Below are 18,213 nucleotides of genomic sequence, written 5' to 3' on the forward strand. Positions count from 1 at the left end.
ACCTATTGTAGTCCAGGATGCAGTCTGGTTTGGGGGTCTCTGTACTGGTACCTCGTACAGGTACATGGGTACTGGTGTGGCATCTCTCGTCTTGTACTTGACACACAATATGTTGCTGCTAGATTGTGCCCTGCTCTGACCCTTTCTTGTTTGCCCTGCAGAGTCTTAGGGAGGCCTCTCAGGTTTCTTCTAGCAGTGCCACATGCCACAGGACTGGAAGCGAGGCAGTTGAAGAGTGGGACGCTGGTATAAAAATTATCCAGGTAGAGGTGGTAACCCTGGTCCAGCAGAGGGTGCACCAAATCCCACACAATTTTTGCATTCACTCCCAGTAAGGGGGGGGGTATTATGGGGGTTGAATACTGGTGTCCTTCCCTTTTTATATATTCTAAATCTGTAGGTATACCCTGATGCACTCTCGCACAGCTTATACATCTTCACGCCATACCTTGCCCTCTTACCCGGCAGGTACTCGTGTAATTGAAGCCTCCCTTTAAAATCTACCAAGGACTCATCAATAGAAATACACTTCTCGTTGGTGTATGCTTGGGAAAACCGGTCACTGAAACGGTCTAATAGGGGTCTCCGTTTATTACAAACGGTCAAAACTGGGGTCATCTCGGGATGGGCACGGCTCATTATCAGTATAATGTAAGAAGCGACGTATTAACTAATTTTTTTTTTTTTTTTTTTAGGTTCTAGTTCAGTTCTGAAGTAGCTTTGAGGGACCTATATATTAGAAACCTCTATGAAACACCCCATTTTAGAAATTAGACCCCTCAAAGTATTCACAACAGCATTTAGAAAGTTTATGAACCCTTTAGGTGTTTCACTGAAATTTAGAGCAAAGTAGAGGTGAAATTTACATATATTTTTTTTTGTCAGAAAATCCTCTTTATACCATTTTTTTTATAACACAAAAGGTTTTACCAGAGAAACGCAACTCAATACTTATTGCCCAGATTCTGCAGTTTTGAGAGATATCCCACATGTGGCCCTAGTGCGGTAATGGACTGAAGCACCGGCCTCCGAAGCAAAGGAGCACCTAGTGGATTTTGATGCCTCCTTTTTACTAGGCACCATGTCCGGTTTGAAGAGGTCTTGTGGTGCCAAAACAGTGGAAAACTCCCCAAAAGTGACCCCATTTTGGAAACTAGACCCCTTGAGGAATTCATTGCAGTTTTCTTGGGGTGCATGCGGCTTTTTGATCAGTTTTTATTCTATTTTTAACTGGCGTGGTGACTAAAAAAAACAGCAATTCTACTATTGTTTTTTTATTCTATTTTTTTTTTTTACAGCGTTCACCGTGCGCTATAAATGACATTTTCACTTTATTCTGCGGGGCGATACGATTACGGCGATACCAGATGTTTATAGTTTTTTTTTATGTCTTATGGCGTTTGCACAATAAAATACGTTTTGTAAAAAATCATTCACTTTTTGTGTTATCATATTCTAAGAGCCATAACGTTTTTATTCTTCCATCAAGAAAGCCGTGCGAGGACTTAGTTTTTGCGTAACGAACTGCAGTTTTGATCAGTACCATTTTTAGGTACATGCGACTTTTTGATCTCTTTTTATTCCATTTTTTGGGAGGTGAAGTGACCAAACAATTGTGATTGTGGTACGGTTTATTATTTTCTTTTACGGTGTTCACCGCGCGGGATAAATAACGAAATAATTTTGTAGATCAGGCCGTAACGGACGCGGCGATACCAATTATTTATAGTTTATTTGTTTTTATATATTTTTTATTAATAATAAAGGACTGATAAGGGAAAAAGGGGGATTTTTACTTTTATTACTTTTAAAACTTTTATTTTCTTATTTTGACACCTTTTTTTTTTTTTTTTTTTTTTTTTTTTTTTTTTACACTTTATTACTTTGTCCCACTAGGGGACTTGAGGGCAGGAGGCCCTGATCGCTAATCTAATACACTACACTACATTAGAGCTGTCAGCTACTCACTGACAGCAAGCATAGTGGGTCCTGACTTCGTCAGGACCCACTAGGCTTCAGTCGATGGCAGAGCCGGACGCCATTGTTTGGTGTCCGGTTGCCATAGTCACCATCGCCAGCCGCTATCGCGTAGCAGGCTGGCGATTGTAGCTTAACCCCTAAAAAGCCGTGATCACTATTGAACACTGCTTTTCAGGGGTTAATCAGCGGGGACACAGCGATCGGTTACCCTTGTAGGAGCTGCGGCAGCTGCTGTACGAGACAGCAGCTGTCACAGCTCCTGTATGTGTCGGGAGGATGGCCGTTACTCCCGCGACGTACTATTCCGTCGCTGAGCGCGAACGTATTGGTTAGCGCGACGGAATAGTACGTCGCTGATCGCGAAGGGGTTAAAAAACCCCATAAGTCACACAATTTTGAAAACCTCACCCCTCAAAGTATTCAAAACAGCATTTAGAAAATTTCTTAACCGTTTAGGTGTTTCACAGGAATCAAAACAAAGTGGACGTGAAATGTATACATTTTCATTTTAAATCTATTTTAATCATTTTTTTCTGTAACAGAGGTTTTACCAGAGAAACACAACGTAATTATTGCCCAGATTCGGCAGTTTTTAGAAATATCCCACATATTGTCCTAGTGTGCTAATAGACTGAAACACCTTCCTCAGAAGCAAAGGAGCACCTAGTGGATTTTGGGGCCTCCTTTTTATTAGAATGTATTTTAGGCACCATGTCCGGTTTGAAGAGGTCTTGTGAGGCCAAAACGGTATAAAATACTCTAAAAAATACACCATTTGGCAAACGACACCCCTCAAGGAATTTATAGAGGGGTATAGTTAGCATTTTTGATCCCACAGGTTTTTTTGCTGAATTTAGTGGAATTGAACCATGAAAATCCAAATTTTTTTTCTAATAAAATGTAAGAATTTATCATTTCTACAAGGCGTAAAGGAGAAAAAACACCCCGTCATTTGAAAAACGCTTTCTGATTACAGCAATACCCCATATGTAGTAGTAAACTGCTGTTTGGACTCATGGCAGGGCTCAGAAGGGAAGCAGCGCTATTTGGCTTATGGAGCTCAAGTTTGCTGGAATGGTTTTCGGGTGCCATGTCGCATTTGCAAAGCCCCTGAGGGGCCAAAACAGTGGAAACCACACAAGTGACCGGATTTGGGAAGTTGCAACCCTAACATTTATTTATGGTTCTAGTGAGCGTGTTGATCCTAGAGGGATATTTTTGTTGAATTTAGTGGAATTAGGCCGTGAAAACTTCTATTGGTTTTTCATTTTTTCTATATGGCGTTTACTGTACGCTATAAGCGACATATTTTATTTATTCTGCGGGCGATGCTATTACGGCGCTACCATATGTATATAGTTTTTTGTTTTACGGTGTTTGCACGATAAAATCCTGGTTTTAAAAAATAGTTTTTGTCGCCATATACTAAAAGCCATAACTTTATTTTTCCATCAAGAAATCTGTGTGAGGGCATGTTTTTTGCGGAACAAACTAGTTTTTACTGGTACCATTTTAAGGTCCGTGCGACTTTTTGATCCTTATTTATTAAATTTTTTTGGGAGATGAAGTGACTAAAAAAAATAGTGATTAATAGTAACAATTATTATTCTATTGACAACCGGATTTAAGGTGTTAATCGGTGGGTATCACGGCTGTGATCCCCCCAAATGTCTTCCCGCAGTACCAGGGCTGCTAGTAGCAGCCAGTACTGAGAGATGTTGGGCTGAGGGAATCTCCGTTAGGAGCACACGAAGATTAACAAACTGCAGGCATAAGGACCAGCGCTGCAGCCCGTTAATTTACGTGGGGTGGTCGGGAAGGGGTTAAACTTTTTCTGTACATCCGGTGGTTGGCAAAAAATATAATGAACAAGACCACAAGGCACCTGAAAAAAGCTGCAATGAGCCAAAGGGACACATTGGTGGTGATTTGTTCTCTCTCTATCCTGATCTCGTACATCCCCATGAAAAAAAAAGTTAGGTAGCCTAGTTCTAGCATTGTGTATATATTTGGGCTTCAATTGCAGATTTTTGTCATAACTGAACCCGACAGACGCCATTAAGTCAATGGGGTCTGTCGGGCAGCGGTTGCATTCATTGTACGACGGATCTAGCACCACAAAGCGCAAGTGAAGAGCATAATGTATGTACCCTGTGTGTTTATAGATTTATTTATTTTTTCGTTCTGCGTGTGTGTTTTTACTCAAGTAACAGAAGATGGTGCTGTTACTAAGCTTTTGAGTTTAAAATATCTTTTTTGTTTCCACATCAGACTAAAGCCCTAACAAGTTACGTCTCTAAATCCATGCAAGTTGTTAATACCAACCTTTCAGCAACAAGTTGTAGTAGGTGTAAGAGGAATGGTGGAATGCCGCTCATGCTGACAGAACAGAAAATAAGTGAATGCTAGACAGATGGTAAACTATAAATTCTATTTCCCACGCTGTTTACTAGGAAAATGTGATGTAGAATTCACTGTATTATCAAAGATATATTCAATTGTGCTCCCACACCATAACAATTTTAAAGGATTCACTGGTGTAATATGAGTAAAATATAACATTTATTTATAACTCTCTAAAAACAGGGGTACAATCACCACTGTGAAAAAGCCCCACCGTGTGTATAAAAACGTATTAAATAATAAACACTGAGTTCTAATTCAATTGTGAACCTCCTATAGCTCTGTGTTCAACAAGAATATCAATACGGAATCAGCATTTGAAAAATGGGCATAACAATAGTCTTGACCCTAATTCACACTAGAGTCCGTGATAACATCGTGGTTATGAGCAGGGAAGACTATAAAAAAATGTGTGAGGACATTTTGCTCAATCCTGACTGTTATACCATCTTAAAGGATAATCCCACAGCACTGTTCAAAAAGGAGCTTTTGGGCATTTTGGGTGATGCAAAAAGCAGGTCCTTGATCAGTGCTAGTGAATTTAATTTCCCATTTCCACAATTTCCCATCATGGCATGTTTTTATAGCCTGCCCAAAATCCACAAAGGGTACCCCCCCTTACGTGGTAGACCCATTGTTTCAGGCATAAACAATCTAACTCAAAATGTAAGCACTCAAAATGTACTTATATTGATCAGGTGCTGCGTCCGTTTGTACTGGGTTTAACATCATATGTACGTGATACCATGGATGTTTTGAAACAAATTGAAGGTATCACTTTGGAACGCAGTACCTTTTTGGCTAGTCTGGATGTAGAGGCATTGTATTCCTCCATTCCACACAAACTTGGCTGTGAAGCGGTAGAGTACTTCTTGAGATCTAGAGGTACTCAATTTGTGGCTCATAACCAGCTAGTTCTGCAGTTACTACATTTTGTGCTGGAGAAAAATGTATTTATCTTTGAAGACAGGATTTTTCACCAGCAATGTGGTACTGCAATGGGGAGTCCAACTGCTCCCACCTATGCAAATTTATTTCTTGGCTGGTGGGAGGAGACAATTGTTTTTGGGGAGAGTTTTTCCAAGTGGACTTCGTCAATAGGGATCTGGATCAGATATATTGATGACGTGCTGCTGTTCTGGAATTCAACAGTGGAAGAATTCAATAGTTTTGTGGCTGCCCTTAACCAGAACGATCTAGGGCTAAGGTTCACATGTGAAATCGGCAATCAGGAACTGTCTTTCTTAGACCTTAAAATTACAAAAACATCAGAGGGTACAATCCGTACTCAAGTACATCGTAAAGAAACAGCAACCAACAGTTTCCTGCAATGGAACAGTTGTCATCCTTTTCCCCTTAAACGCGGTATTCCCAAGGGTCAGTTCATGAGAGTACGCCGGAATTGCAGCTCCATGGACGACTTCGAGAGACAGGCTCAGGAACTTACAACCAGATTGAAGGATAGAGGTTTCCCTAAGGGAGTAATCAGAAAGGCCTATGTGGGAGCGAGAGATGCGGACAGGCAGAGTCTTCTTGTTCCTAGACAACGAAGGGAAGAGAGAGTTACGAGACTTATAGGCACTTAAGATTCTAAACAATGAAATTATGCAGATCCTTAAGAGGTATTGGCGTATTCTTAGTACTGATGTAGATTTGATAGATCAGATTACGCAATGGCCTTCAGTCACATTCCGGAGAGGGAAAAACATCAGGGACAGAGTTATGCATAGTTGTTTTGATCCCATTGTACCTAAAGGAACATGGCTGGACAGACAAATACCAGGCACACACAGATGTGGCAGGTGCAAGGCTTGTGATTTTATTCAAAAAGGTGACAAGTTTAGGAGTGTCGTTACGCAATTGGAATATGACATTCGTGATTTTGTCAATTGTAAAACAGCAGGGGTGGTATATCTGATAACATGTCCATGTCCACTGAATTATGTGGGAAAAACGGTGCGGCAGTTTCGGCGCCGGATCAGAGAACATGTTGGCGACATTGCGAATTCTAGAGATACTCCTATATCCAAACATGTACACGCTACACATCAGGGTCGTGCAGAATGTCTTAAATTTCAAGCAATTGAACTCATTATGCCTCCCAAACGGGGAGGTGACTGGGATAACCTCATACTACGAAAGGAAGCCCAGTGGATCTATAGATTGGCGTGCACACAACCAGGGGGTTTAAATGAGCAGACAAACTATGCATGTTTTATTTAAACATGCATTTCCATGGCCAGTTATCCCTTCAGGATATCAAGAGACCCACATGGTCGTCATGACAGGTGGTCTCTTAATTATCAATGATCATCATGTGGGCAGTCTGGCTATGGTTCCTTATTCAGTAGGTGTTATAATGCCACTTTATAATGGGGTAGACATTCATTTATCTACACAATATGTATTATCAGTGCAGTTGTTTTATCAATGGCAGTCCAGCTGCGGGTTTTGAGCTGATCCGCAACACTTACCCAAACTTTAAATCTCGATATACTCCTCCTTTGCAGTGGTGAGTTCCTGGCAGCATGGGCGACTCGATTGTGGCCTCTACTGCGCGTTCGGCTTTTGATGCGGTCGATGTTGGTTCCTGGCTGTCAGCTGATGGCCGGGAGTCACATGGACAGGTGTCACTAATTCGATTGGTGAGTGTGATTGGCTGTTTCGATTGGCGGTGCCGAGGACAGGGGGAGGAGTCAGATGCTTTAAATAACTCAGAGTCCCAGAATGAAGCATGCCGCTGACATCTATGCGAGCATGCTTCCGTGGAGTACAGCAGAATACCTGCTGCTGAACTAAATATCGCTGGCATCCCGGCCAGAGTGACCAAGCTACAGACCCCTGATGAGTATTGAAACGCGTTGGGTCGGTTGTGAATAGGAATTTTTTAGCATTGGGAACACTAGCATTGTTTGTATACCTCAACACTAGGAGCTTCCGGTGCGGTTATCACGGACTCTAGTGTGAATTAGAGTCAAGACTATTGTTATGCCCATTTTTCAAATGCTGATTCCGTATTGATATTCTTGTTGAACACTGAGCTATAGGAGGTTCACAATTGAATTAGAACTCAGTGTTTATTATTTAATACGTTTTTATACACACGGTGGGGCTTTTTCACAGTGGTGATTGTACCCCTGTTTTTAGAGAGTTATAAATAAATGAAAATGTGATGTAGGTAATATGGGTTGCACGATGCATCAAAATATCGATACTATTTTGATACTGAGCATCCAGAAAAGATTCAATACCGTGAATTCATATATTTTGATACGAAGCTGGCCGGTGACACAGCTTAGTATTGTAATACATGAATTTAGTCACCTACTACAGAAAAAATGGCGTTCACAGCCAATTGCACAGCACCCGCCATGTTATGTTCTCTGTCTTCAGTGCCCGGGCCCACCGCTCATTCGTGCAGTCCCGGCCGGCATCCCATAACGCAGATCGAACGGTCATAGCAAGTGTGCCAGTGCGATCAGGAGCAGGGCAACGGCTGTAATGCACAGCCTCGCTCTAAAGCGGAGGACAAAAATCCCTGATATCCTCCTTTATCTGGAATTCAAAGAGAAAATGGGAAAGTTGATCCCCTTTGATTGCGTCACAGGGAATCCAATGAAATACCCCAGGACTGTCTGACCATATTGTTAGGGCATAATTGGGTATGCCCTAACAACTGCCTGTGTGCCATCAGTACACAAGCTAACGTACTGCCATATAAATATATGCCAATACACTAAAGTTATAAAATAAAATCAGAATTAACAATTTCCCTATAGGATTTAAAAAAAAAAAAAGTGACAAACGCGCGTGAATCTGGTCCGTGTGTGTGGCGTTATGCATCAGTGTGCTTTGCGAGTGGCATGCGTTATTCACGCACTAACAAAGCGCTTTTTTTTTTTTTTTTTCTTTTTCTTCTTTTCAACTGAATTGATGTGTACATCAAGCACCGAACACGCATGTGCGGTGTGTGGTTTTCATGCACCCATTGACTTCAATGGGTGCGTAGGTGCGAGAACGCACCAATATAGGACATGCAGTATCTTTCACGCAGCGGACTCTCACCAATATAGGACATTCAGTATCTTTCACGCAGCAGACTCCCGCTGCGTGAAAAATCATTCATGTGTGAACGTCCCCACTGAAATCCATGGGTCAGTGTGCCGTGCGTTGTTTCAACGCACAGCAGACGGACGTGATTCACGCTCGTGTGAAGGGGGCCTAGTACACACAAAAATACAACTTGTGTTTTTTTTTTTTTTTGCAGTAAACATTATTAAAATAGTCTCAAAACATTAAATAATATACACGTATTTGGTATCGTCACAATAGTAACTACCTGCACAATAAATTTATGGTGTAATTTTTTGATTGGTGCATGCTGTAAAAAAAAACTCTTTTTTCGACATTTTTACCAAAATAAAAAATTTATATAAAATAATTATGTGAATGTACCAATAAAATGGCACCAAATTAAAGTATACCCTGTCCCGCAAAAAACAAGGTCTCATAGCTACATCGAGTAAAAAAAAAAGTTATGAATGCCGGGATGCAAAGAGGAACAAAAAAATTATATATATTTCTATCCTCAAGGCAAAAATCGCCCGTGTCCTTATGGGGTTAATCCCAATGTTACAATTATGTGAGGGATATTTTGGAGTCACTTATTAATGTGAGAGAAGGAATGCCTGCAGGCAAACAAAACCCTATTTCCTGACCACCCAATGGATAATAAAGAAGATAAAGTTAGAGTTTACAACTTTTATTGAGCTACGTGTGTATATACACATAAATATACACATACATTTTAAAATTTTCACTGCCACAGACCGAAGTCAGTTTAACAGCTGGAGAAACCCAGCAAAGTATCTGAGAATTGCGGTGTATGCCGAGTGTCGGCAAACAGTCAGTGCAAGGGCGACCAGTGCCTATATTAGTATGTAGACAAAGGATCCGGCTGAGGCAGGGATTTAAAAATCAATACAGCCCCCCCGACATGTTTCGCTAACTAGTAGCGTCCTCAGGGGTACACGGGGCTAATGGCGGCGCCGCGAGAAAACTGCTCCTCTTATGGGAGTGTAGAATGACGTGAGGTGGGTGTGTGGATGGCCGCCAATCAGGCGAAGCTAAACATCGGAAGCAACAGGGGAGAGCGAGCATCCAATAGGAGGCCAGGTATAAAGCAGCCCATGGCAGCCTGTGAACTGCGCAGTAGTATAGACAAAAGTGCCGAGATAGTTTAAAAACGGCACGTCTGCGCAGTAGAGCGGCTGAGGGACTTAGAGCGGGGCAGGACAGTGCGAGAGCATAGCAAGGCACAGAGGATCGGCGCATGCGCTGTACCAGCACGGACGGACTTAGTGCAAGGAACAGCTGACAACCACCATAGATACCTCGTACCAAGCGTAGGGCTGAGAACAGGCCTCATTTAACTGCAATTTGTATATGCACAGGTCTATACAGAGATCTAGTGCAGTGCCACATGTAAGGTAAAGTGCCCAAGTGTCCCTCACAGTCCAGGTATATAATATATACTCCCTTTAAAAAAGCCAACCAGTAGCAGCTGCACATCCAAACAGCCACCTCAGGAGTAATATTGAAAATTAGTAATGAATAATATAAGAAAATAATAAAGAATACGATAGCATTGACATCCATCTTCATTTATAAATTATATTAGAACAGAAAAAGAAAAAGAGCCGCCAAGCGCATGACATGTATAGTTAGGTCACGTGAGATCAGTGGATCAAAATAGATAAACATATATATAAATAATCATACATAATTATAAAGCCCCCTTGTCAGGAGGCCACAACGAAGAGATGGTACCGATAACGTGGCCAAGAAACCGAGACAATAAAGGCGAATAAAGTACAATACAAATAAATCCATACAGAACCATAAAAGGGAAACGCAGAGAAACTCACAGAAATGCACTATATGTAAAACCCTCGTTAAGTCCCTGAGGGGTCATGGAACCGAGACGGTGAATCCACCGTGCCTCCTCCTGTAAAAGCCTACGGTCCAAATTACCTGCCCTAGGTCCCAACTTAAACTGTGCAATGCCCCAAAATTGGAGCAGCTTCGGATTATCAGGGTGATACCTATGCATATGTCTGGCAAGAGTGGTGTCTTCCTTAAGGTTGATGGTACTAAGATGTCTGGACACCCTTCTCCTCAATTCCTGCAGAGTTTTGCCCACATACAGTTTAGGGCAAGGACATCTAGCCAGATAAACAACTCCACCACTCTGACAATTGAGGAATTGTTTAATGTCATAGGACCTGCCGTCAAGGTCACTAGGAGGCACGGTGGATTCACCGTCTCGGTTCCATGACCCCTCAGGGACTTAACGAGGGTTTTACATATAGTGCATTTCTGTGAGTTTCTCTGCGTTTCCCTTTTATGGTTCTGTATGGATTTATTTGTATTGTACTTTATTCGCCTTTATTGTCTCGGTTTCTTGGCCACGTTATCGGTACCATCTCTTCGTTGTGGCCTCCTGACAAGGGGGCTTTATAATTATGTATGATTATTTATATATATGTTTATCTATTTTGATCCACTGATCTCACGTGACCTAACTATACATGTCATGCGCTTGGCGGCTCTTTTTCTTTTTCTGTTCTAATATATTTTATAAATGAAGATGGATGTCAATGCTATCGTATTCTTTATTATTTTCTTATATTATTCATTACTAATTTTCAATATTACTCCTGAGGTGGCTGTTTGGATGTGCAGCTGCTACTGGTTGGCTTTTTTAAAAGGAGTATATATTATACACCTGGACTGTGAGGGACACTTGGGCACTTTACCTTACATGTGGCACTGCACTAGATCTCTGTATAGACCTGTGCATATACAAATTGCAGTTAAATGAGGCCTGTTCTCAGCCCTACGCTTGGTACGAGGTATCTATGGTGGCTGTCAACTGTTCCTTGCACTAAGTCCGTCCGTGCTCGTACAGCGCATGCGCCGATCCTCTGTGCCTTGCTATGCTCTCGCACTGTCCTGCCCCGCTCTAAGTCCCTCAGCCGCTCTACTGCGCAGACGTGCCATTTTTAAACTATCTCGGCACTTTTGTCTATACTACTGCGCAGTTCACAGGCTGCCATGGGCTGCTTTATACCTGCCTCCTATTGGATGCTCGCTCTCCCCTGTTGCTTCCGATGTTTAGCTTCGCCTGATTGGCGGCCATCCACACACCCACCTCACGTCATTCTACACTCCCATAAGAGGAGCAGTTTTCTCGCGGCGCCGCCATTAGCCCCGTGTACCCCTGAGGACGCTACTAGTTAGCGAAACATGTCGGGGGGCTGTATTGATTTTTAAATCCCTGCCTCAGCCGGATCCTTTGTCTACATATTAATATAGGCACTGGTTGCCCTTGCACTGACTGTTTGCCGACACTCGGCATACACCGCAATTCTCAGATACTTTGCTGGGTTTCTCCAGCTGTTAAACTGACTTCGGTCTGTGGCAGTGAAAATTTTAAAATTTATGTGTATATACACGTAGCTCAATAAAAGTTGTAAACTCTAACTTTATCTTCTTTATTATCCATTGGGTGGTCAGGAAATAGGGTTTTGTTTGCCTGCAGGCATTCCTTCTCCCACATATATTGTACCCGCTGACTACCCAGGGTCAAATTTGTGTTTTTTTTGACTTATTAATGTGAGGCACATGGTGTTATGAATTTAGTACCTCCATATGCCTCACATTCAGGGCGGATTTACACGAGCGTGTGCGTTTTTGTGCACGCAAAAACCGCTGCATTTTGTGCGCGCAAAAGGCACTTCACAGCTCCGTGTGTCATCCGATAGGATGTGCGGCTGCGTGATTTTCCTGCAGCCGCCATCGTTATGACTTTCTGGATGTTTGTAAACCGAAAAGCTTGTGGTGCTTTTCTCTCTTCAATCATCGTTTTGACTGCTGTTGTGCGAATAACGCGCATCCCACGGAAGTGCTTGTGTGGTGCGAGTGATTTTCACGCACCCATTGACTTCAATGGATGCGTGATGTGCGAAAAACGCAGAAATATAGGACATGTCGTGAGTTTTTTGCTGAACATCGTAATGGATGATGCAAAATGAAAATTGCAATTTTTCCACTGATAAAATCTTTCTGTGCACAATATGTTGTAACCCCTGGAGAATCTTACCCCATAAAACTGGGGAATCTAAATGCTCACAACATCCCTTGATAAATGCCCTTAGGGGTGTAGTTTCTAAAATGGGGTCACTTTTCTTTTGTTTTGGTAAATCAGGAGTTTTTCAATTGCGACATTACGTCCGCATACCATTCCACAATCTATGCTCAAACTCAAATGGCGCTCCTTCCCTTCTGAGCCCTTCCATGTGTACAAACAGCCATTCATAACCACATATGGGGTATTACCATACTGAAGTCATTGCTGTACAAATGTTGGGGGCCTTTTTCTCCTTTTATTCCTTGTGGAAATAAAGGTTTTTGTGCCAAAAATTCATCTTATTGTAAAAAATAAAATTTGTTCATGTCCCAATTCTAATTATTTCAGCAAAAAAACCTTATGGTTCAAAATTTTCACCATACCCCTAGACAAATATTTAAAGGGCTGCAGCTTCCCAAATATTCACTTTTAGGGGTTTTCCACTGTACTAGGGGAAAGAAAGGGGCTCTGCAGATGCAACATGACGCCCCAAAACCAATCCTGCTAAATCTAGTCTCCAAATGGCTCTCCTTCCCTTCAGCCTAACAGGAATTTATGACCGTATATGGGGTATTACCCTACTCGGGAGAAATTGCTTTGCAAATGTTGGGGCGCTTTTTCTCCTTTATTTATGGAATTGTTTTTATTTTATTTTTTTGCTAAAACTTCATCTTTCATGTTCAGATTCTAATAAAATCTATGGAAAACCTTTTCCACAAATAAAAAATGAATATATCGACCTAATTTTGCCCCTGACATAAAGTAAAATGTGTGACGAGAAAACAATCTCAGAATAACTTGGATAGGTGAAAGCATTCCAACATTATTACCACACAAATTTACACAGATCAGATTTGAAAAAAAGACTGTCTGAAAGGTTCAAAACTGGCTGCAGTGGAAACGGGTTAGGCTGTGTTCAGTTTTTTTGCAGGCGGAAAATCTGCCTCAAAATTCAGTTTTGAAGTTTTCCTCTGTCTGCACGCCGATTTTCACAGTGGTTTTTTCCTGCGGCCATTGAGTGGTGCGGGCATAAAACTCAGCGAAATACGCTTTCTCTGCCTCCCAATGATGTCAATGGGAGGTCAGAGGACGTAATTGCGTAAAGATAGGGCATGTCCCTTCTTTCTCCCGCGAGCTGGTTTTACTGCGGAAAAAAACTGCCTCTGCCTCCCATTGAAATCAATGGGAGGCATTTTTGGCCGTTTTTTGGAGAGTTTTTTGCGGAGCGGTTTCCGTGCCAAAAAACTAGTCCAAAAACTCTGTGTGAACTCACCCTCCCCTTCAGAGATCCCAAGAAAATGAATATGAATTTAAGAAACCGCATAAAATACAATAAAACTCTGCTCCTGTGGTCCCTGAGGCTCTTTACTTTGCTGCAGCGATGATGTCCCCTTTTACCTACGTGACCACGGCAGCCAATCACTGCTTTTGCTTCACAGCTCCGAGATCTGTGATTGACAGCCAGTGTCATGAAACAGCAGCAGGGTTTATCAAGGGAGTATAGGTTCTTTTTGTTTTTCCTATTTCCTCTATTCGGCCCTATTAGGATCTTGGAAAAGCCTTAAAGCTCGATGCACTAGGGTTGTCACGATACCATAATTTGGACTTTGATACCGATAATTTGTGTAGTATTGATTTTCGATACCAAACCGATACTTTTCCAAAAAGAATAATAAAAAAATAAACGTTCTTCCATTTTCTGATGACAGGCACGTGGTGTGACGAGTTTTGCACCTCCAAGTGCCTCACATTAAAAGTTCACAACCGATACATAATGGGAATAACATGAGACACATGGAGGTTTAAAATTCATAATATCACGTGCCTCACAATAAGTGAAAGAAAGCAGGTTTTATTATATTTTTTTACTGTGTAAACATCCTAAATGACGCTTAAATTTGTGTAGGTTGCGACAACACCGAATGTGTTTTCTGTATTGAGACTTATTTAAATGTTTATTGTAAATGTATATATTTTTTTCATTTTAACATGACTTTTTTTTATTTTTTTAACTTTTTTATTTTTAAACTTATTATACTGGCATGTACTGTATTTATACATTAAACTGTGTATTGATAGTACACATGCAGTTGTTGGGATATACCGAAGTATGCCCGGACAGCAAGTATGGTCAGTCAGCCCTGGGGTCCTTCCATGGACCCTGGGCTGTCTGCCAATGTATTCCCCCCCCCCCTTTATTTTCCCTGAGCCGTTAGCAGCTGTGTAATACAGCCATTGCCCCGCTTCTGATAAGTGTCAGCGCGCGGTAAGCTTGAGGTGATGTGGCTGGCGCTGGTTTAAAGAGGCTCTGTCACCAGATTTTGCAACCCCTATCTGCTATTGCAGCAGATCGGCGCTGCAATGTAGATTACAGTAAAGTTTTTATTTTTAAAAAACGAGCATTTTTGGCCAAGTTATAACCATTTTTGTATTTATGCAAATGAGGCTTGCAAAAGTAGAGAAGTGGATGATACTTCTCGTCAGAACGCCCAGCTAGTAAAAGTAGTAAAAACGCCCCAATGTACGCACATAATACACGCCCACTTGGACTTTTGCAAGCCTCATTTGCATAAATACAAAAATGGTCATAACTTGGCGAAAAATGCTCGTTTTTAAAAATAAAAACGTTACTGTAATCTACATTGCAGCACCTATCTGCTGCAATAGCAGAAAGGCATTGCAAAATCTGGTGACAGAGCCTCTTTAATCACATGCTGACTGCACGCATGCACTCTTTGCAGGTGTGGGGCAAAGGCTGTGTTACACAGCCCTGCTCTGACTACATTCATGTGTAACGATACTAAGCTGTGCAGCCGCACAGCTTAGTATCTAAATACATGAATTAACGATATTGAAGCATTTGAGGGTGCATGGCATTAAAAAAGTATCAGTATTTCGATGCATCGTGCAACCCTACAATGCACACGATGCGTCTTACATGCGTCAAATCAGCAGTGCAATACAGTACCAGCATAGTTAATGAGATTTTAGGAAATCTCATGTACACTCTGCGGTATTTTTCGGGATGGAAATTGACCTGTGGTGCGGATTTTAACCCCGACCCGCACGAGTAAGTAACTGTACGTCGTTTCGGGAGGTTGCTTCCCGCACGAGGACGTACAGTTACTGAGCACCGGGAACCGGGAGGTCAGCTGTTGCCGACAGCTGACACTCCACTCTTGCCGGCCAGCGGTCCCTTGCCGCTGATTTTGGCGAATTAACCCCTTAAATTAGGCGATCGGTTGCAATAGCCGAATTTTAGGGGTTTCTAGCATATCGGCAGACCTCGGTCCGAAATCGCGGGGTTTGCCGACAGTTAGTTATGGCAAACGGAAGCCATGGACGGAAGCCCATCAGGACCAACCTTCGGCTGGTCCTGATAGGCTTCCTGTCAGTGACAGGAAGTCTCTGTGTCATTCACGATGCACACTGTCGACGACAAGGTGTGCATCAGGAACTGGGAGATCAGCTGTCCCCGACAGCTGACACTCCAGTGTTGCCGATCAGCGGCTTATCGCCGCTGATTTTGGCAATTAACACGATAAATGTGGTGCTCTATTGCGATCACCACATTTAGGGGTTTGTAGCACATCAGCAACCCCCATGCAATTGTGGGGGCTGCTGATGCTTGTGATGGCATCCGGAGGCCAGGTAACGGCCTCTGGGTCTGCCATGTATGGAAGCCTATGAGGACCATCCTCTGGCTGACCCTCGGAGACTTAAGCCGGATTCACACGAGCGCGTGCATATGCGCTCGCAAAAAAACCCTGCGTTTTGCGAGCGCAAAAGGTCCATGAAAGCTCTCATTTTCGTGCAGCCGCCATCATTATGACTCTGTTTTTATGTTTGTAAACCGAAAAGCACGTGGTGCTTTTCTGTTTTCATTCATAGTTTTGACTACTGTAGCGCGCATCACACAGAAGTGCGTCCGTTTGCGGTTTTCACGCACCCATTGACTTCAATGGGTGTGTGATATGCGAAAAACAAGCAAATATAGGACGTCGTGAGTTTTACGCAACGGACATACGCTGTGTGAAAATCACGGACAGTCTGAACGGCCCCATTGACTAACATGTGCGACGCGCGTGAAAATCATGCGCGTAGCACGGACGTATTATACGTTCGTCTGAATAAGCCCTCACTGTCAGTGCCGTCACACTGACAGTTGGAATACCTAGGTTGTGTAATGTATTCTAGCAGCGATCAGAGCTGCAGGTAAAAAAAAGAAAGTGTAAAAAGCTAATAAAAATGTTTTATAAAAGTTTGATTTCCTATAATAAGTCATTTATTATAGGGAAAAAATTTAAATGTTAAAAAAAAAAAGTACACATATTTGGTATCCGTGTTAGTAACGACCCAAACTATGAAACTGTAATGTTATTTTTTTTCCACACGGTGAACTCCGCAAACAAAATAAACGGAAAACTATGTCAGCATCGCTATTTTTTGGTCACCACCCCTCCCAAGATATAGAATAAAAAGTGATCAAAAAGTTGTATTTGCCCCAAAATAGTACCAATAAAGACTACAACTCGTCCCGCAAAAAACAAAACCGCCCATAGCTTTTTTGCCGAAAGGGTGTCTCAGAAAATAAATTGTTTTTATAGAAACTTAATTTTATTGTGCAAACACTGCAAAACTTAAAAAAATAAATTATACACATATGGTATCGCCGTAATCGTACCGACCGGCAGAATAAAGTAAAACTTAATTTATTGTGCACGGTGAACGCTGTAAGAAATAAAGAATTTAAAGCGCCCAAAAAGTTTTTTGGTCACCTTCACTCTAAATAAGATCCTGTGTGGTCAAAATGCTCACTAAACCCCTATAAAAATTCCTTGAGGGTTGTAGCTTCCAAAATACACTTTTGGGGGGTTTCCACTGTTTTGGTCCATCCGGGGCGTTGCAAACCCGACATGGCACTGAAAACCAATCCAGCTAAATCTGCACTCCAAAATCCAAAAGGCGCTCCTTCCCTCCTGAGCCCTGCTGTGGGTCCAAACATCAGTTTATGACCACATATGGGGTATTGCCGTAATTGGGAGAAATTGCTTTACAAATTTTGGGGTGCTTTTTCTCCTTTATTCCTTGTAAAAAATGAAAAAATTCTATGTTTCCACAGGAAAAAAAGGTGATTTTCATCTTCACAGACTAATTCCACTAAATTCTGCAAAAAAACTGTGGGGTCAAATGCCTTGAGGGGTGCAGTTTCCAAAATGGGGTCACTTTTGGGGGTTTCGACTGTTTAGGTACCACAAGACCTCTTCAAACCTGACATGGTGCCTAAAATATATTCCTAAAAAAAGGAGGCCCCAAAATCCACTGGGTGCGTCTTTGCTTCTGAAGCCTGTGTTTCAGTCCATTAGGACACTAGAGCCACATGTGGGATATTTCTAAAATCTGCAGAGTCTAGGCAATAAATATTGAGTTGTGTTTCTCTGGTAAAAGCTTCTGTTACAGATTTTATTTCTTTCAAATTAATTTCGGCAAATTTTTTTTTAATTTTGTAAATTTCCCCTCTACATTGCCTTCATTCCTATGAAATGCCTAAAGGGTTAAAATACTTTCTAAATGTGGTTTTGAATATCTTGAGGGGTGCAGGTTTCAAAATGGGGTGATTTCTAATATATAAGGCCCTC

At 41.9% G+C, this 18,213-nt stretch overlaps 1 protein-coding gene across 3 annotated transcripts in view; it reads left to right on the top strand.

Annotated features, from left to right (window-relative positions):
• Positions 1-18,213, top strand: part of LIG1 (DNA ligase 1) — a 277,726-nt gene that overhangs the window by 24,902 nt on the left and 234,611 nt on the right. The window contains exon 3 of one of the 3 annotated variants that reach the window (XM_075840009.1): positions 4,252-4,396. The exons of the other annotated variants lie outside the window; for them this stretch is intronic. Coding sequence (XP_075696124.1) covers positions 4,383-4,396 — 14 coding nt within the window. The 5' untranslated portion in view covers positions 4,252-4,382. The remainder of the gene's footprint in view (positions 1-4,251; positions 4,397-18,213) is intronic. 3 annotated transcript variants of the gene reach the window in all.

This window comes from Rhinoderma darwinii, chromosome 10, assembly GCF_050947455.1.
Source record: "Rhinoderma darwinii isolate aRhiDar2 chromosome 10, aRhiDar2.hap1, whole genome shotgun sequence".
In the NCBI taxonomy this organism is placed as follows: domain Eukaryota; kingdom Metazoa; phylum Chordata; class Amphibia; order Anura; family Rhinodermatidae; genus Rhinoderma; species Rhinoderma darwinii.